We start from the raw sequence: 16,572 nt of genomic DNA on the forward strand, positions 1-16,572 counted from the left end.
TACTACTTCTACTACTACTACTACTACTACTACTACTACTACTACTACTACTACTACTACTACTACTACTACTACTACTACTACTACTACTACTACTGCTACTACTACTGCTACTACAACTACTACTACTGCAGCTACTTATGCTACTACTGCTACTGCTGCTACTCCTTTTACTGTTGTTACTGTTGTTACTCCTGCTACTGCTGCTACTGCTACTACTGCTGCTACTGCTTTTACTGCTGTTGCTGCTACGGCTGCTGCTACTGCTGCTGCTGCCACTGATGCTGCTGCTACTGCTTCTACTGCAGCTTCTTCTACTACTACAACAACAACTTATACTGCTACTGCTGCTGCTACTGCCGCTACTGCTGATACTGCTACTGCTTCTGCTGCTACTGTTGATACTGATGCTGCTGTTACTGCTTCTACTGCAGCTACTACTACTTCTACTACAACTACTTATACTGTTACTACTACTACAACAACTACTAACACTGTTACTACTGCTACTGCTGCTGCTGCTGCTACTGCTGCTACTAATGCTGCTGCTACTCCTGCTGCTGATACTGATGCTGCTGCTACTGCTGCTACTGCTTCTACTACAGCTTCTACTACTACTATAACAACTACTACTACTGCTACTGCTGCTGCTGCTACTGATGCTGCTGCTACTTATGCTGCTGCTACTGCTGCTTCTGCTTCTACTGCAGCTACTACTACTACTACAACAACTACTCATACTGCTACTGCTCATGCTACTGCTGCTACTGCTGATACTGCTTCTGCTGCTGCTGCTGCTGCTACTGCTTTTACTGCAGCTACTACTACTACTTCAACAACTACTACTACTGCTACAGTTGGTGGTGCTGCAACTGCCACTACACTGCTACTGCTATTATTACTACTCCTGATTCTGCTACTTCTACAACTACTTCTACCACCACCACCAGTCCAACTTCTACTACCACTACTACCAGTATCACTAATACTACCGCTACTACTACTACTACTACTACTTCTACTACTACTACTACTACTACTACTACTACTACTACTACTACTACTACTACTACTACTACTACTACTACTACTACTATCTACTACTACTACTACTACTACTACTACTACTACTACTACTACTACTGCTACTACTACTACTTCTGCTTTTCCTGCTACTTCTGCTACTACTACTACTACTACTACTACTACTACTACTACTACTACTACTACTACTACTACTACTACTTCTACTACTACTACTACTACTACTACTACTTCTACTACTACTACTACTACTACTACTACTGCTACTACTATTACTTCTGCTTTTCCTGCTACTTCTGCTACTGCTGCTACTGCTGCTGCTGCTACTGCTGCTGCTGCTACTGCTGCTGCTGCTACTGCTGCTGCTGCTACTGCTGCTGCTACTGCTGCTACTGCTGCTGCTACTGTTATTGCTGCTGCTGCTGTTATTGCTGCTACTAGATGCCGCTATTTTTACTTAAGCTGAAAAAGTTACAACAGCTTGCTTGCAGATGAAAAAATTACTCCCACACCGGTCGACACACGACATCCAAGCGACATTCTCTCGACGCTCTCTCAACGCGCGACAAATCAGTCGACATTCTCGCGATATATCATATTGTCTGTCGACTGATTTGTCGTGCGTCGAGAGAATGTCGCGAGAATGTCGAATGTCGCGCTCGAAGGTCGGCACACGACATTCTCGCGACATTCTCTCGACGCTCAATACGACGCGCGACAAATCAGTCGACAGTCAAGATTGTCTGCGATTTTTTTTACTAAAACCCAGCGCGATATGCGACACTCAAATATTGACTGTCGACTGATTTGTCGCGCGTCGAGAGAGCGTCGAGAGAATGTCGTGTGTCGACCTAGGGGGTTTTAGGTCGACAAGCGACAATTGCGCGATATTGGCTCGATATATCGTATTGAGCGTCGAGAAAATGTCGTGTGTTTTTTAGGTCGACAGGCGACATTCTCGCGATATATCATATTGACTATCGACTGATTTGTCGTGCGTCGAGAGAATGTCGCGAGAATGTCGAGTGTCGCTTTCGAAGGTCGACACACGACATTCTCGCGACATTCTCTCGACGATCAATACGACGCGCGACAAATCAGTCGACAGTCAATATTTTCTGCGATATTTTTTCTAAAACCCAGCGCGATATGCGACACTCGAATGATGACTATCGACTGATTTGTCGCGCGTCGAGAGAGCGTCGAGAGAATATCGCTTGAATGTCGTGTGTCGACCTCGAAGGTCGACACGCGACACTCAACTTGGCCCTATTCGGATTCCGTAGTCGACAGTCAAGATTTTCTACGATTTTTTTTCCTTAAACCCAGCGCGATATGCGACACTCAAATATTGATCGTCGCATGATTGTCGCGCGTCGTATTGAGCGTCGAGAGAATGTCGCGAGAATGTCGTGTGTCGACCTCGAAGGTCGACACGCGACACTCAACTTGGCCCTATCCAGATTCCGTAGTTTAAACTGTTGGGTTCAGTCTATGACAATGAAGATGTGTTCTTTTTTTTACTTGCGAAGGCACTATGAACAGATTGTCCAAACATTTCCACAAAAAATCGAATATTTTGATCGCGCGCGACGCTATGTGAGACAGTCAGTCTGTGTGTTCCCGTATTCCGAGCATGATCTGGGATTTATTTACTCCTGTAAGTTATAATATGTCGATTTTTTACCGTTGGATACGATACATTTTTTAAAAAATATCAATATTTCGACGTGTCTTTAACCTTATTTTATGAAATGCAGAGGGAGATTTGTTGATGTGCATTTAAACGCACGACCATGTATATCGTACATGAGTAAGCTGATTGATGGCACATAATGCTTTAGTCGACTCATCATTATAATAGCCATATGCAAGCAAATCTGCATTCGTAATGACACTAACATATTGGCTTTTGCATATAAGATGTGATGCATTAATGTTTTATATTAAAACTATATTCATCCTTTTGTTCAAACACTACAAGTTTATGTTTCATTTGTCATGTCATGATTGTATCTTTCCATGCATGTAAATGTATATCATATGCGGATTTAATAGCGGTGTGGAAACGGCATTCGCCCCCCCCCCCCCCCACCCCCCACTCCAAAGTTACGCAAGGTACGACTTTTTTCGATCTACGCCTTTGGCATAGTATGGCAAGCGAAATGCACATTAATTCCTTAAACCACGGTTTAACAGTTAACTATATAGTTAAGAGACTTTGAAACCGGGTTCAAAGTGCCGTTTGCACATTAATTTCTTAAACCCGAGTTCAAGACTTTGAACCGCGGTTTAAAGTGTGTCTAAAAATAGATACACATCTGTTAACTGAGACAACCAATCAGCGGAGCTTACACCACAATTAGAAGGTAAATGCCGCGACTTCATTGGTCATCTCTTAACTATAGGGTTAAGAGACTTTGAACTGCAGTTCAAAGTCTTAAACTGCAGTTAAGAGGCGCGGAATGCACATCAATTATTAAACAGTTGATTATATCGTTAAGAAACTTTGAACCCGAGTTCAAAGTGCCGTTTGCACATTAATTCCTCTCTTAACTATATGATAAAGATACTTTCTATGGCAAGCGAAATGCACATTAATTCCTTAAACCACGGTTTAACAGTTAACTATATAGTTAAGAGACTTTGAACCCGGGTTCAAAGTGCCGTTTGCACATTAATTCCTTAAACCCGGGTTCAAGACTTTGAACCGCGTTTTAAAGTGTGTCTAAAAATAGATACAAATCTGTTAACTGAGACAACCAATCAGCGGAGCTTACACCACAATTAGAAGGTAAATGCCGCGACTTCATTGGTCATCTCTTAACTATAGAATTAAGAGACTTTGAACTGCGGTTCAAAGTTTTAAACTGCAGTTAAGAGGCGCGGAATGCACATCAATTATTTAACAGTTAATTATATCGTTAAGAAACTTTGAACCCGAGTTCAAAGTGCCGTTTGCACATTAACTCCTCTCTTAACTATATGATTAAGAGACTTTCAACTGCGGTTCAAAGTCTTAAACTGCGGTTCAAAGTCTTAAACTGGGGTTAAGACGCGCGGAATGCACATTAATCATTTAACAGTTAACTATAGGGTTAAGAGACTTTGAACCCGATTTCAAAGTTAATATATCATATCAGAATTGAGTTTGGTCAAATTGATGAAAAATGTTGTTTTATTACATATTGATAGTGTTTAAGTGACTTGGCCTAGCGCCCAACACCTGTGGCTGCTACTAATGACAAATTGTACCCTAACACCGGTTGACTTGAAAATGCGTTGTAAAATGTTGAATTGTGATTCGTCAACTTGTATTATGTATAGCGTACACTTGTAATATGCTGACTTGTAGCAGATTACTAAAACCGATCGTACAACTTAGAAAATATTCAATATGCTAATGTAGTTTGTCATCAACTTATTTTCAGATGGATCTATTATCTTTTATTTATTATTATGACTACAATATTAGGTATATGAAGATGTAGACTTTATATATGCACTATCTTTATTTTCAGATCTGTAGTTTAAGAAGTTACATGTTTGTTTTTAAACATTTAAACATTTTGTGTAGAATCGGATCATACAACATTTTACACTTTACAATTGTGCAAAACAGATATTATTTAAAATGTTTGTAAATTCTTTGTAAAACAAATGAGCTGAATATTCAACACGTGCACCATTTCTGGTGATGAATAATATTGGCGGTCTTTCCCTTCCATACAGTATTCCGTTCAGTAAACAAAGTATTTCGTTTGATTCAAACATAAGTATGTTCACATGTGTTAAAATAAACGGGTAAGAATTCCACTGTGTAAATAATACCGTCAAATACATTATATTACGCACATCTATCGTTAGCGTTAAGTATGTGAGAAAACATATACAAGATAAAAGTATAACAAGTAATACAAATGATAAAAATAATAACTTGATCTCTAAAGAGAAAATGTTTTCCAAAACATTAGATACAATGGGGGAATTCATTAGAGACAGTTATTTCGTGTAAAATCTTTTAACAGAGGAAATAACTGTTTGTCATTTGGAAGTCAGGTCCCAAAGTGTGCTTAAACGGGAGTCAGTTACACCAATGTTTTCGGAAATAAATTAGTTATCAGATATGAAACGGCGTCGAGAAAATGAGATAATCATGCAGGATTTAATTATATTTTACTGTACAAGTGCGTCAATAATGTGTATTATAAGAGAAAATGATATTAGGACTTCACGTCAATAGACACCAAATTTGTGGACGGGATTCCTTCAATAGCTTTTTAATCTCGATTTTTTATCTACGATTTTGAAAACAAACAAGCGTTGAAGAGCCGAAAGGGCGTATTCATTTAAATTAAATATACGGTAAATATAAAGTGGCTTACCGGGTGAAAATATTCGTTACTCTTTCACGAGAAATACGCAAACGACGCCATATTGTAAATAAGTTCCAACTACTCTTACTTAAATCCGGTAAGCTCCCGTTTACGCATGCCCCCCCCCCCCCCCCCCCCCCCCCCCCCCCCCTCTCGATACATCTCATTTGACATCGACGTTGATAGATGTTATTCTTCAGGAAATAAAGTAAAACTGGTTGTTGAATTTAAATTTGTAAATTATAACACATACATGATTTATATAGGAAAAAGCAAGACTTGTCAGAGAGCGATATAATAAATAGAAACATTTATTTAATAAAAGCGATATATATATATTCATGTCAAATTTATTTATTAAATATTAAAATATTAAATATTTAAAATATTTTATTTTCTCTCTCGTTTAATTAGATCTAAAGGGTTTTGCTTCATTGTTAACCAAATATAGAGTTAATTATTGTCACGTCGTTGCGTATTTGTCTTTCCTTAGACTCATTAGCATGTTTCGTTAATTGGTTTTGTTTTCAAAGCTATAAAGATAAATCTATCGCGTAAACACATGCATGAAATTAATTATGTGGCATGTAAAAACATTAACATCAATAATAATGATTAATTACAGATCGAAAATAAAGTCAACAAACTTTTAAACAATACAATCATACGTAAGGGAATTGAAGTTTACCTGAAACGAACATTTAACTAGTCTGATACATTTTTTCATAAATCATTAGCAAGGTTTAAATAAACATAAAGTTTTGTTAATTTGGTTATAACTTTCCAACTACTTAGTTATGCTTAATCATACCTTTCTGAAAACTTTTAAAGGCCAATTGATGTCTTCATGTCATATAAGCGAAATACATTAAACTGTATCAAATTAATAGTTGTGATTTTTGTGATTTTTTGGCGTATTTGATAAATTCAATTGAATATTACCATGTTTGATTGGAATAAGCAACACGCTGTATCTTGTAACCACAATATATTTCAAGTGACTATTTACACACTTATACGGTGACATCGATGGCAGTTTAAAAGGCGTATCTGCCTCCACCGACCATGCCTCCCGGAAGCCTTCCCATTCCATGCGATCCTCCCATTCCATGACCTCCCATCCCGCCAATTCCATGCATTCCAAGACCTCCTATTCCTGCCATTCCCGCTCCACCCATTCCACCCATCCTAGTCATTGCTCCCATTCCGAAACCGCCCATTCCCGCTGTGGTCATTCCACTCGCTCCACCAATTCCACCCATCCCAGTCATTGCTCCCATTCCGAATCCGCCCATTCCCGCTCCGGTCATTCCACCCGCTCCACCCATTCCACCCATCCCAGTCATTGCTCCCATTCCGAATCCGCCCATTCCCGCTCCGGTCATTCCACTCGCTCCACCCATTCCACCCATCCCAGTCATTGCTCCCATTCCGTATCCGCCCATTCCAGCTCCGGTCATTCCACCCGCTCCACCCATTCCACTCATCCCAGTCATTGCTCCCATTCCGAATCCGCCCATTCCCGCTCCGGTCATTCCACCCGCTCCTCCCATTCCACCCATCCCAGTCATTGCTCCCATTCCGAATCCGCCCATTCCCGCTCCGGTCATTCCACCCATTCCTTCCATTCCCATACCGCCCATCCCCATTTCTGCGCCCATCGGTGGTCCGGTCATCATTTCGTACATTCGAATGTCCTCGTTTGTGCCGCTGCGACGGCGCTCGGCCATTGCCGCCGCGGTACCCATCCCCATTCCGTCTCCAGCTCCAACAGACACGCCGCCATCTTGACATTCTGTTCCGCCGCAGAATCCCCCATGCACCGGGTACCCATCCTGACCGCCACGGGCTCCTATGTATTCGGTTGGTGGCGGTCTGCTTGCATCATTATATGGTCCCGCCACTGAGCCAGATCCACTTGAGGTTCCACCAGAGGAGCCTCGTCCTGAAAACGAGACGCCGCCCATGCCTCCTATAGAAGGCGATCCCATAGTTCCAACAGACGACGATCCTGACTGGAAACCCCCGCCAATGGCATTCCCAAAAGCCGAATCGCTACCGAACCCTCCAGCGCTTTGACCAATCGGAGAACTTCCCATTGCAAATGAACTAAATCCGGTTTCGATTTTAGAAATCCCTCCAGGAAAGTCATCACCCGAATAAGCAGGTCCCATTGAACCACCAAAACTAGAAAAGCTGTCGCCGCCGCTTTGACCAGGAAAACCACCGCCACTGTAACCAGGAAAACCGCCACCACCGGATCCCGGAAAACCGCCGCCACTGGCACCAGGAAAACCGCCGCTAACGCCTCTGCCGACGCTGTTACCGCCCCCTGAGTTACTGCTGCTAGCGGGATACACGGGAGAGCGGTTGGGTTGCCCGGAACAGACGGCCAAAAAAGCCGCTGATAGCACAACGAAGTAGACCATATTTTTCGTTGTACCTGAAATAAACAAAACATGTAAAATTTAAATGTAGTTTACACAGAATAAATGTATTGTTTGACTGTTGTTGAACCTTTTTTAAGAACAACATTTGAGCGTTTAAGGCTTCATTGATATTGTATGTAACCAGCACTCTGTACATTTTCAAGTTTGTTAGCGTACTTCATATTCTCACTTTAAAAACTGGCTTAATTACTACCACTTGCATCAGATCACATCAAATGCGGATTGAACTATCACGATTATTTATCATAAGCTTAATGAGTTCCTAGCCATGCAATCATCAGTAGGTTTTGCATAATTTGTTATGCAAATAAAGTGAGAGTAAAAAGCCCGAAAACGCCGTTTTTTCTTGTTCAGAAATTCAACCACATTCCCCTGTCATAACCAATCAGCCAGCATTTATTGTTCCATAGTCAATAACAGTAAACCTGGTATCCTTGTTCCCGATCAAAGAAATGCATCGGAAGCTTATTACACATATATACCATAGCATCCCCCCCCCCGATTATATAGGTTCAGCCAAAACACTTAACACTTAAGTAAGCAATTGTAAAAATCCACAGCCATATTTCATGGTAAGGAATTGGTGCCGAACCAAACAATTTCCATGATCACTAACGGTCTCGATTACCCTACTACCCGGACAGACATTGCCAGGTTTCAATACTACCGGTTTACTCTGTATTCATTGATAAGTAAATGTTGATCTTTAATATCATGTTTCCTGTTTAGTTATTGTAAGACTTCGAAAACATATTCACTTGTTAGTAACTGTAAAACGTCAATACATTATTCGCTGACCAGTAAATCTCAACTTAAAGTACGATGCCTGCCAACGTTCAGTACTGTCGGTTTTGGTCCGAAACTGCCAACATCCAATACGATACGTTACAGTCAGTAACTGCCAACGTCCAATAACATACGTTACAGTCAGTAACTGTCAACGTCCAATAACATACGTTACAGTCAGTAACTGTCAACGTCCAATAACATACGTTACAGTCAGTTACTGCCAACGTCCAATAACATACGTTACAGTCAGTAACTGCCAACGTCCAATAACATACGTTACAGTCAGTAACTGTCAACGTCCACTACCATATGTTCCGTTCAAAAACTTTCAACTGCGTAGAAATGTCGGGTTCCCTAATCAGTTCGTATCAAAAATAAACACAAGTTATTTGTTTACACTTAACTAAACATATATAAAGATAAGAGGAAGACATGGGTGTGCATTGCGAGTCAACATCCACTGCATTTCCTTTTTTCCTTTTCATTAAATTGCCTTACCGTTCAATGAAACAATCCGAATTGTAATGCGCTACAATATGTTTTGACAAGCGCAATTATACAACTTGATAAACCGATCATTAGTCATAAATCTCCGAACCTCGGAAATCACTGCTATATGCGCGTCAAATGACGCAATCAAGCAAAAACGTGCTTCGCATGCGATGATGATTCGACGGTTTTGTTTTACAACAAAGGAGATTGCGTTCTAGCGAATTACATATTTTGCTATCCCTCCACCAGCCCATCATACTATATGAACAAGGGTTACGCTTATATAAATTAGTTTGTTTGATAAACAATAAGAACAATCTTAAAGCACATTTGATGAAAACGAACATGATTACTATGAGGATTGTTTATGTTTCAAGTTTTTGTAACTTTTATCGCTTTCACTATTCAACATTATGCAAGCGTTTTCTACCATGTTTTTTTACATAGCAAACAGTTTCGAGTAATAGACAAACGACAATCTGTTGAAGAAAACAGACTTCTTATCGCATTTATCATGATATAATTTACTTTATCGATAATATAACACTAAAACACACTTCATGCAAAGAATAGTCTTACCTAAATTATAATTGGAGCACGCTTCATGCCACGTAATGTAAAGCTACGAGCATGTACAAAACCTTTGAATAAAATTTGCGTCTTATTTTAAACTGTGGTCTGATAAATCTTGTGATCGTCTGCGAACATCGCCGTCTAAATTATCACCGTCAACTGATTGATCGCCGTAAACAAGTGAGTAATGACGCGTACTTGAATACAAATGTTAAACAATTGAAGGGTTGGTAGTTTTTGTGGTAACGATTAAGTCTGTCCGCGACACTGACAGAGTGCGCTGTTAAGTCTGGGGTCATTATGTCCGTAGATAAATTTCTTACAGACCGTTTATGTTTGTATCAAGCTACGATGGTTGAATGACCAGCATAATTTATCTTTTAGAACAATTATTAACTATGTAGATTATGTTTTGTGCAACTCTTTGTTTATTTTACACGTCTATCCGCATCTACACATCTAAAACAGCTGAAAATTTGTTAGTTAAAGGGGCCTTTTCACGTTTTGGTTAATTGAAACAATTAAAAAAAATTGTTTCAGATTTGAAAATTTTCCTTGTAGTTATGATATTTGTGAGGAAACAGTAATACTGAACATTTACCATGCTCAAAAATATCCATTATATGCATCTTTGGAGGATTTAAAAACCTGAAAATAATAAAGCCTTGCAACATGAAACGAGCTCAAGAATAATTTGTAGAGCTCAGTTGTTGTTATATTTTGTGGTACTGCGAGGATTGCTTATATAGAGTATAAAATACACCATTCTTTATATGAGCACGGATGGCCGAGTTATCTAAGCGATAGACTTTTACACCAGGAGTCAGTGGCTCGAGCCCAGTTGAGGGTTACTTTTTTATTTTATTCTTGTTTTTTACTGAATATTTTTATATGCAATGTTTAAATTTATCAATATAAAGCATTAAGTGACAAACCTCAATACATGCCAAAATATGTGAAAAGGTTATGACCATACATATTTGAACTTACTGTTTTATCAAATCACTTGACTTTTATTTAGATCCAGCAAAGTAACTACACTTTTGTAAAAATATCACGGCATTGAATGGGATACAAACAGGTAAAATAATGAGAAATCGTATCGCCAGTGTACACCGGTAATATCATATTTTGAAAATTCACAATTTTTAAAACGAACTTCGTTTTTTTATTGACTAGTTTGATATTACCATGCATAAAAGAAAAGAATTCCTTAATATAAAACAACAATGTCAGCAAAATAAAGTATACGATAATGTAATAATTGCTGTGATATTTTATTGGTAGAGTTCGTTATTTTTTATTTAAAGTTAAACATACATACACCTTTATTAAATGTGTCCGAATGAAACAATAATGTTTCCAGCATTAAATTTATACATTTAGTTTATTTTTTTTACTGCGCGTCTGTTATCTTAATGCGGTGCAGCTACATTTATGTTGAGACAAATGTGAGTGATGCATATTTATTCATCACTAGTATATATTCTTACACGCACATGGGACATTGATAATAGAGAATCATTCAGTCGTTACGCCGTGTTGTCGCTCGTGAAGATAGATCGCGAACGTGTTCAAACAATTCCATTTAATTTTTGCACTTTAGTACAAAACGCCGTATAGCTCAATGACAATCGACGACGTGGTGGTTTGATCAGTAACATATTGAACTTAACGTTGCATAACCATTAACGTTCGGTACGTTTTTCCGCCTTAAGAGTGCAAGGCGTGCATATGGGAAATAAAAACGCTGAAAACGCAAGGAGATTGTTCAAGAAAAAATAAACCCAATGCTTCCACTCTCTCCTCAAGTCATGGAATAGTTGGTGGGGTTTTCTAAACGTTGGTTTCCGACAACGATTACTTTCTTTGTTATAAACAATACTATGAAGTGTTTTCCTTTGTTGGTTCTCTTTTTTTTCAAGATTTTGGTAGTTGATATGAACGCGTAGGAGTTAATGTCGTCAAGTCAATGACTGGAAAGTTTAAGGCTCAACGTATCAGGGGATTTTAACGCTAAAGCACTATTCAAGGCCAAGTTCATCGTTTTCGCATGGCTTTTGAAATTGTGCAATATCCATGTTTCTGTCTTTTAAACATTTGTTTGTCAAATAATATTGCAGTCTGTTAATAAGTCAGGGTGTTATAGATTGACATAATTCCCAATGTCCGGGTGTTAGAGATTGACATCATTCCCAATGCCCGGGTGTTAGAGATTGACGTCATTCCCAATGTCCGGGTGCTAGAGATTGACATCATTCCCAATGTCCGGGTGTTAGAGATTGACATCATTCCCAATGTCCGGGTGTTAGAGATTGACATCATTCCCAATGTCCGGGTGTTAGAGATTGACATCATTCCCAATGTCCGGGTGTTAGAGATTGACATCATTCCCAATGTCCGGGTGTTAGAGATTGACATCATTCCCAATGTCCGGGTGTTAGAGATTGACATCATTCCCAATGTCCGGGTGTTAGAGATTGACATCATTCCCAATGTCCGGGTGTTAGAGATTGACATCATTCCTAATGTTTTCGTTGATTAATCAAAATCAACAGTTACTGATTCATCATTTAATAATGACCAATTATATAGAATTTTATTACTCAGTAGAAATAAGTAATTTAATAAAATAATCGTTATCAATTTAAAAATGTCTTTAAATGTAAAATCGACCGCATTTCCTAGAAAAATAGTACTAAATTAAAACAGTGCATACTTTGATATAGTAACAAAATAATAATCATAGTTTAGAAAGACAACAACACATGCCTCTAGTAGGATTCGAACACGATACTTCCAAGTCGCGCATTTAATGAAGAACTTAATCAGACTGTAACACGCAAGAAGTTTTCATCATGCTTGTTACAGTCTTTTGGCATAAGAGACACAATTGCCTCAAGGGTCACACTTACATATTATTGGTCATGTAAAGAATGACCATCTTGTTCAGGCTATACCGTCATCATTCGTACGGTATTTTTACAACAACGTAACAGACTTTGCCACTCTGTTGAAAAACGATTTTTACATCCACGAACTCCAGGGTTCAGTGGTTTGAGCCCAGTTGAGGGTTACTTTTTAAAAATCTTTTTTAAATTGTATTCTTGTTTTTACTGGAGATTTTTAGGTCCAATGTTTAAATTTATCAATATAAAGCATTTAATGACAAACTTCAATACATGTCAAAATCTGTGAAAAGGTCCCTTTAAGAACGATTACGTTTAAGGCGACATGAGGTCACATTACAGTTGGGTTAACAGTGACAGTTGTTGACGTTATCTTCAGGAAATAAAATCAAATCTCGTTGTTAATTGTTAATTTTAAGACGTTAACGCATACATAATTTAAGTAGGAATAAGTTAGCAAAGTAAGAAACCAACATAATTTAAGGAGAATTTTATGAAATCATAGCGTTAATTTTGATGTCATTTTTTCGGCGAAGCTGTATACGCCAGCTTTTTACCTTACCTGACCTTTGTAACTGTCCAATAAAATTCAAATTAAACTTCCCGCGGCTAGTTCAGAATGAATATACTTCATTTATCCCATAGGCTGATTTGAGCATTCCACCAGAACATTGGAAACATGTCCGCGTCTTTGTAACACTGTTTGACTGCGTGTTCAGCATGAAACATTTTTAACTCTAATGAAAAGGCTTAATAGATAGAACAGTTTTACACTCAATCTCGACATCAATACAGTTTGTGCGTGCACCTTTTCTTTTCAGAGGCAACAGCGTTTTATACTTAAAGGCTATGTTCTCATATTTAGTACTGACTTCCATATTCCTGTCAACATGTTAACATGTAAAAGTATAAAGAGCAGTGGAAGCGTGGCCTCACTTTAATGCATTGCATCTCAACCCGCGAGGTATCACGGGTCAGTTTGCGGTTAGTGTGTGGTTTATTTACAGGTTACAATACACTAAATACTTTTGGTGTTCAATGCTATACCCTCTAAAAACAAAATCTTCATTTATTTGAAGACACAATTCTCTGTACGGGCACTTGCCATGACTTTATTTTTGAATATTTCTGTGTTCATGTGGTAGGGAAAACATTGTTGTATACTACAATATCCCTGATGCCGGTAAAAAAATGGCCATAAAACAGTGACCGCTGATTCGCATTGAGTTCTTTCTTACATATTGGATGACCTATGTTTTTTATTGTTTAAATCATTGCGGCTTGGAATGCTCTTTAAGAAAAGGTATGATTATGGGGGTGTCTACGCGCAAAAGTTTGACTTTATTTTTTGTTAAAGTTATTGCTTTTACATTGAATTTGTGCAGGAAATCTTTTGGTATGTTGTGACCTACAGGTCATGCGTCTTCGTATTAAGTGCTGACCTGAGTTCGCGGCCAGTAAAATAATCGTTATATAATATAGACGCTATCCGTGAACTAGGTGAACTGGAATTTTCTTTAGACCAGAAAGATGTTAAATGAAGATATTCAGCGATATGATTATTCTATGTCAATAATAGATTCTTAATGTGTTTTCAACAATACCATGATAAATATTATTTTTAATTAATTTAAAAAGAATTATTCCACTATAGATCTATTGACTAATGTATTAAGCATGATACATGATGATGATTTCTCGATACTGTTAAAAATCGAATCAAATAGCAATGCCCGACAAACCATTAAAACAGGTTTGTTCGAAGAACGCGCGTATAAATATTTAAAATATGTGCGGATACTTAGCGTGTGGCCGGTTGACTCATATGTTTAAATCTCCCTTCCATTCTTCTTTTAGTTTTCTGTTTCGTATCTATAGGTTTATGACCAGCAATACGTAATAATGTAAAATAAGCCGCGAAAACTCCGCGTAATATCCCGTACTGCGTGTGATGCAGCTAAGAACTGCACAGACAAAGATATTCGCTATCCTTGATATCATTTATTGAATTCTTTACCTTTCACAAACTCCAACCACAATCAACGCCGTATATCTTTTTTAAAGATATTTCTTGTTAAAATTATATATATACATGTATATATAAAACATTTAATTGAAGGGTTTCTGAATCATGGGCACCCAAATATAGACTTTTTGCCTCGGCTTATTAGCGTTTTCGTCATCAAATAAATGGCTTTTGTTTTCAGTGGAATAAGTAACAAAAACATCGCTATAAACAAATGCATGTAATTTGTTATGTGGCATTTTAACTGTCAATATCAATTATAAATGATATATCAGCGGCTGAAGATAACGTGAAAGCGCTTTTAAATTTTTATAAACGATATGCATGTAGAATATGATGTCTCATTTCTAATGCTGGAAAAATAAAATGTACCATTATTGTTTTATTTTTGTATTCGCGAACAATCAATATACGTACATGTTGGTCTGTCATATTCAGTAGAGCTGTTTCAATGTTTATTCATCATTATTCAAAAGAATCATTATAGCATATTCTAGTCACTGTGTGCCTTCTCTTTTTCAAGGTTCAAACATGTGCACGAATTACATTTAGATCTATATAAGATTTATTATGTGATTTTCGGCGTGTAACAGATTGATAGATAAACTTGTAAATACAGGATGTTTTAAATGAATAAGCAACTCTCTTTTTTGCTGTATCCACAATATATTGTTCGTGTATATTTACACACAACAACGGTGACCTCTTTGCCGGATTAAAAGCCAAAGCCGTATCTGGGTCCAACGGGTATGCCTCCTGGGAACACTCGACCGGGACCGGGAAATCCTCCCATACCATGCATGCCATGACCTCCCATTCCGCCAATCATTCCTCCCATTCCAAATCCACTCATTGCCCCTCTTCCACCCATTCCTACACCCATTCCCACTCCTCCCATTCCCATCCCACCTCCCATTCCCATCCCACCTCCCATACCGCCAATTCCTATTCCACTCATTCCCATTCCACCCATTCCACCCATTCCCATACCGCCCATCCCCATTCCAGCCCCCATCGGTGGCCCGGTCATCATTTCGTACATTCTAATGTCCTCGTTTGAGCCGCTGCGACGGCGCTCAGCCATTGCCGCAGCTGTACCCATTCCCATTCCGTCCCCTGCTCCAACAGACACGCCGCCATCTTGACATTCAGTTCCGCCGCAGAATCCGCCATGTACCGGGAAACCTTCCTGGCCGCCACGGGCTCCGATGAATTCAGGTGGCGGTGGATTTCTTTCATCATTGTATGGTCCCTGCACTGATCCAGATGTTCCTCCAGCTAAGCTTTGTCCTGAAAAAGAGCCTCCTCTTATGCTCCCCATGCCTTCAATAGAAGACGCTCCTCTCATTTCCAGAGACGACGATCCCGACGAAAATCCTCCTCCAGAGGCGCCCCCGAAAGAAGAATCACCGCCCATACCTCCAACACCAGCGCCTTGGCCAAATTGATAACCACCAACAACAGGAAAACCCAATCCGGTATCGAACTGGGAACCTCCTCCAGAAAAGCCTTCTCCTGTATAAGCCGGTCCAGAAGAACCCATGTCCATGCCGGGAAAGCTTCTCACGCCGCTAGAACCCGGAAAACCACCTCCACTGGAACCAGGAAAACCACCTCCACTGGAACCCGGAAAACCACCTCCACTGGAACCAGGAAATCCACCGCTCCTGGGACCAGGAAATCCGCCACCATCGCTCTCAAAACCTCTGCCACCGAAGCTGGTACTCGAAAAGCCACCGCTACTGACGGGGTAAGCAGAAGAACGCGTTCCTTGACCGGAACAGACGGCCAAAACTGCCGCAGATAGCACAAAGAAGGAGATCATTGTTTCGTTGTACCTGAAATGACAAATCATGAAACATTTGATAGCAGTTTTACGACCGTTCCCCGATTATTATCTGATAACTCCAAAC

General features: G+C 39.2%; 3 protein-coding genes across 3 annotated transcripts in view; all 3 read right to left on the reverse strand.

Annotated features, from left to right (window-relative positions):
* The window catches only part of LOC127880703 (uncharacterized), a 140,970-nt gene that overhangs the window by 26,180 nt on the left and 98,218 nt on the right, over positions 1–16,572 (reverse strand). The window lies entirely within an intron of this gene.
* LOC127880670 (uncharacterized) lies at positions 6,394–9,335 on the reverse strand. The gene is made up of 2 exons (XM_052428007.1): positions 9,158–9,335; positions 6,394–7,863 (listed from the first exon to the last, which is right to left on the reverse strand). Exon 2 carries the CDS (start codon positions 7,847–7,849, stop codon positions 6,458–6,460), a length of 1,392 nt encoding a protein of 463 aa, XP_052283967.1. The 5' UTR covers positions 7,850–7,863; positions 9,158–9,335; the 3' UTR covers positions 6,394–6,457.
* Positions 14,960–16,492, reverse strand: LOC127880690 (uncharacterized). Its single transcript, XM_052428025.1, has one exon. The coding sequence runs from the start codon at positions 16,482–16,484 to the stop codon at positions 15,375–15,377; it is 1,110 nt and encodes a 369-aa protein (XP_052283985.1). The 5' UTR covers positions 16,485–16,492; the 3' UTR covers positions 14,960–15,374.

The sequence above is a fragment of the Dreissena polymorpha genome, chromosome 1 (genome assembly GCF_020536995.1).
Source record: "Dreissena polymorpha isolate Duluth1 chromosome 1, UMN_Dpol_1.0, whole genome shotgun sequence".
NCBI classification, from domain to species: Eukaryota; Metazoa; Mollusca; class Bivalvia; order Myida; family Dreissenidae; genus Dreissena; species Dreissena polymorpha.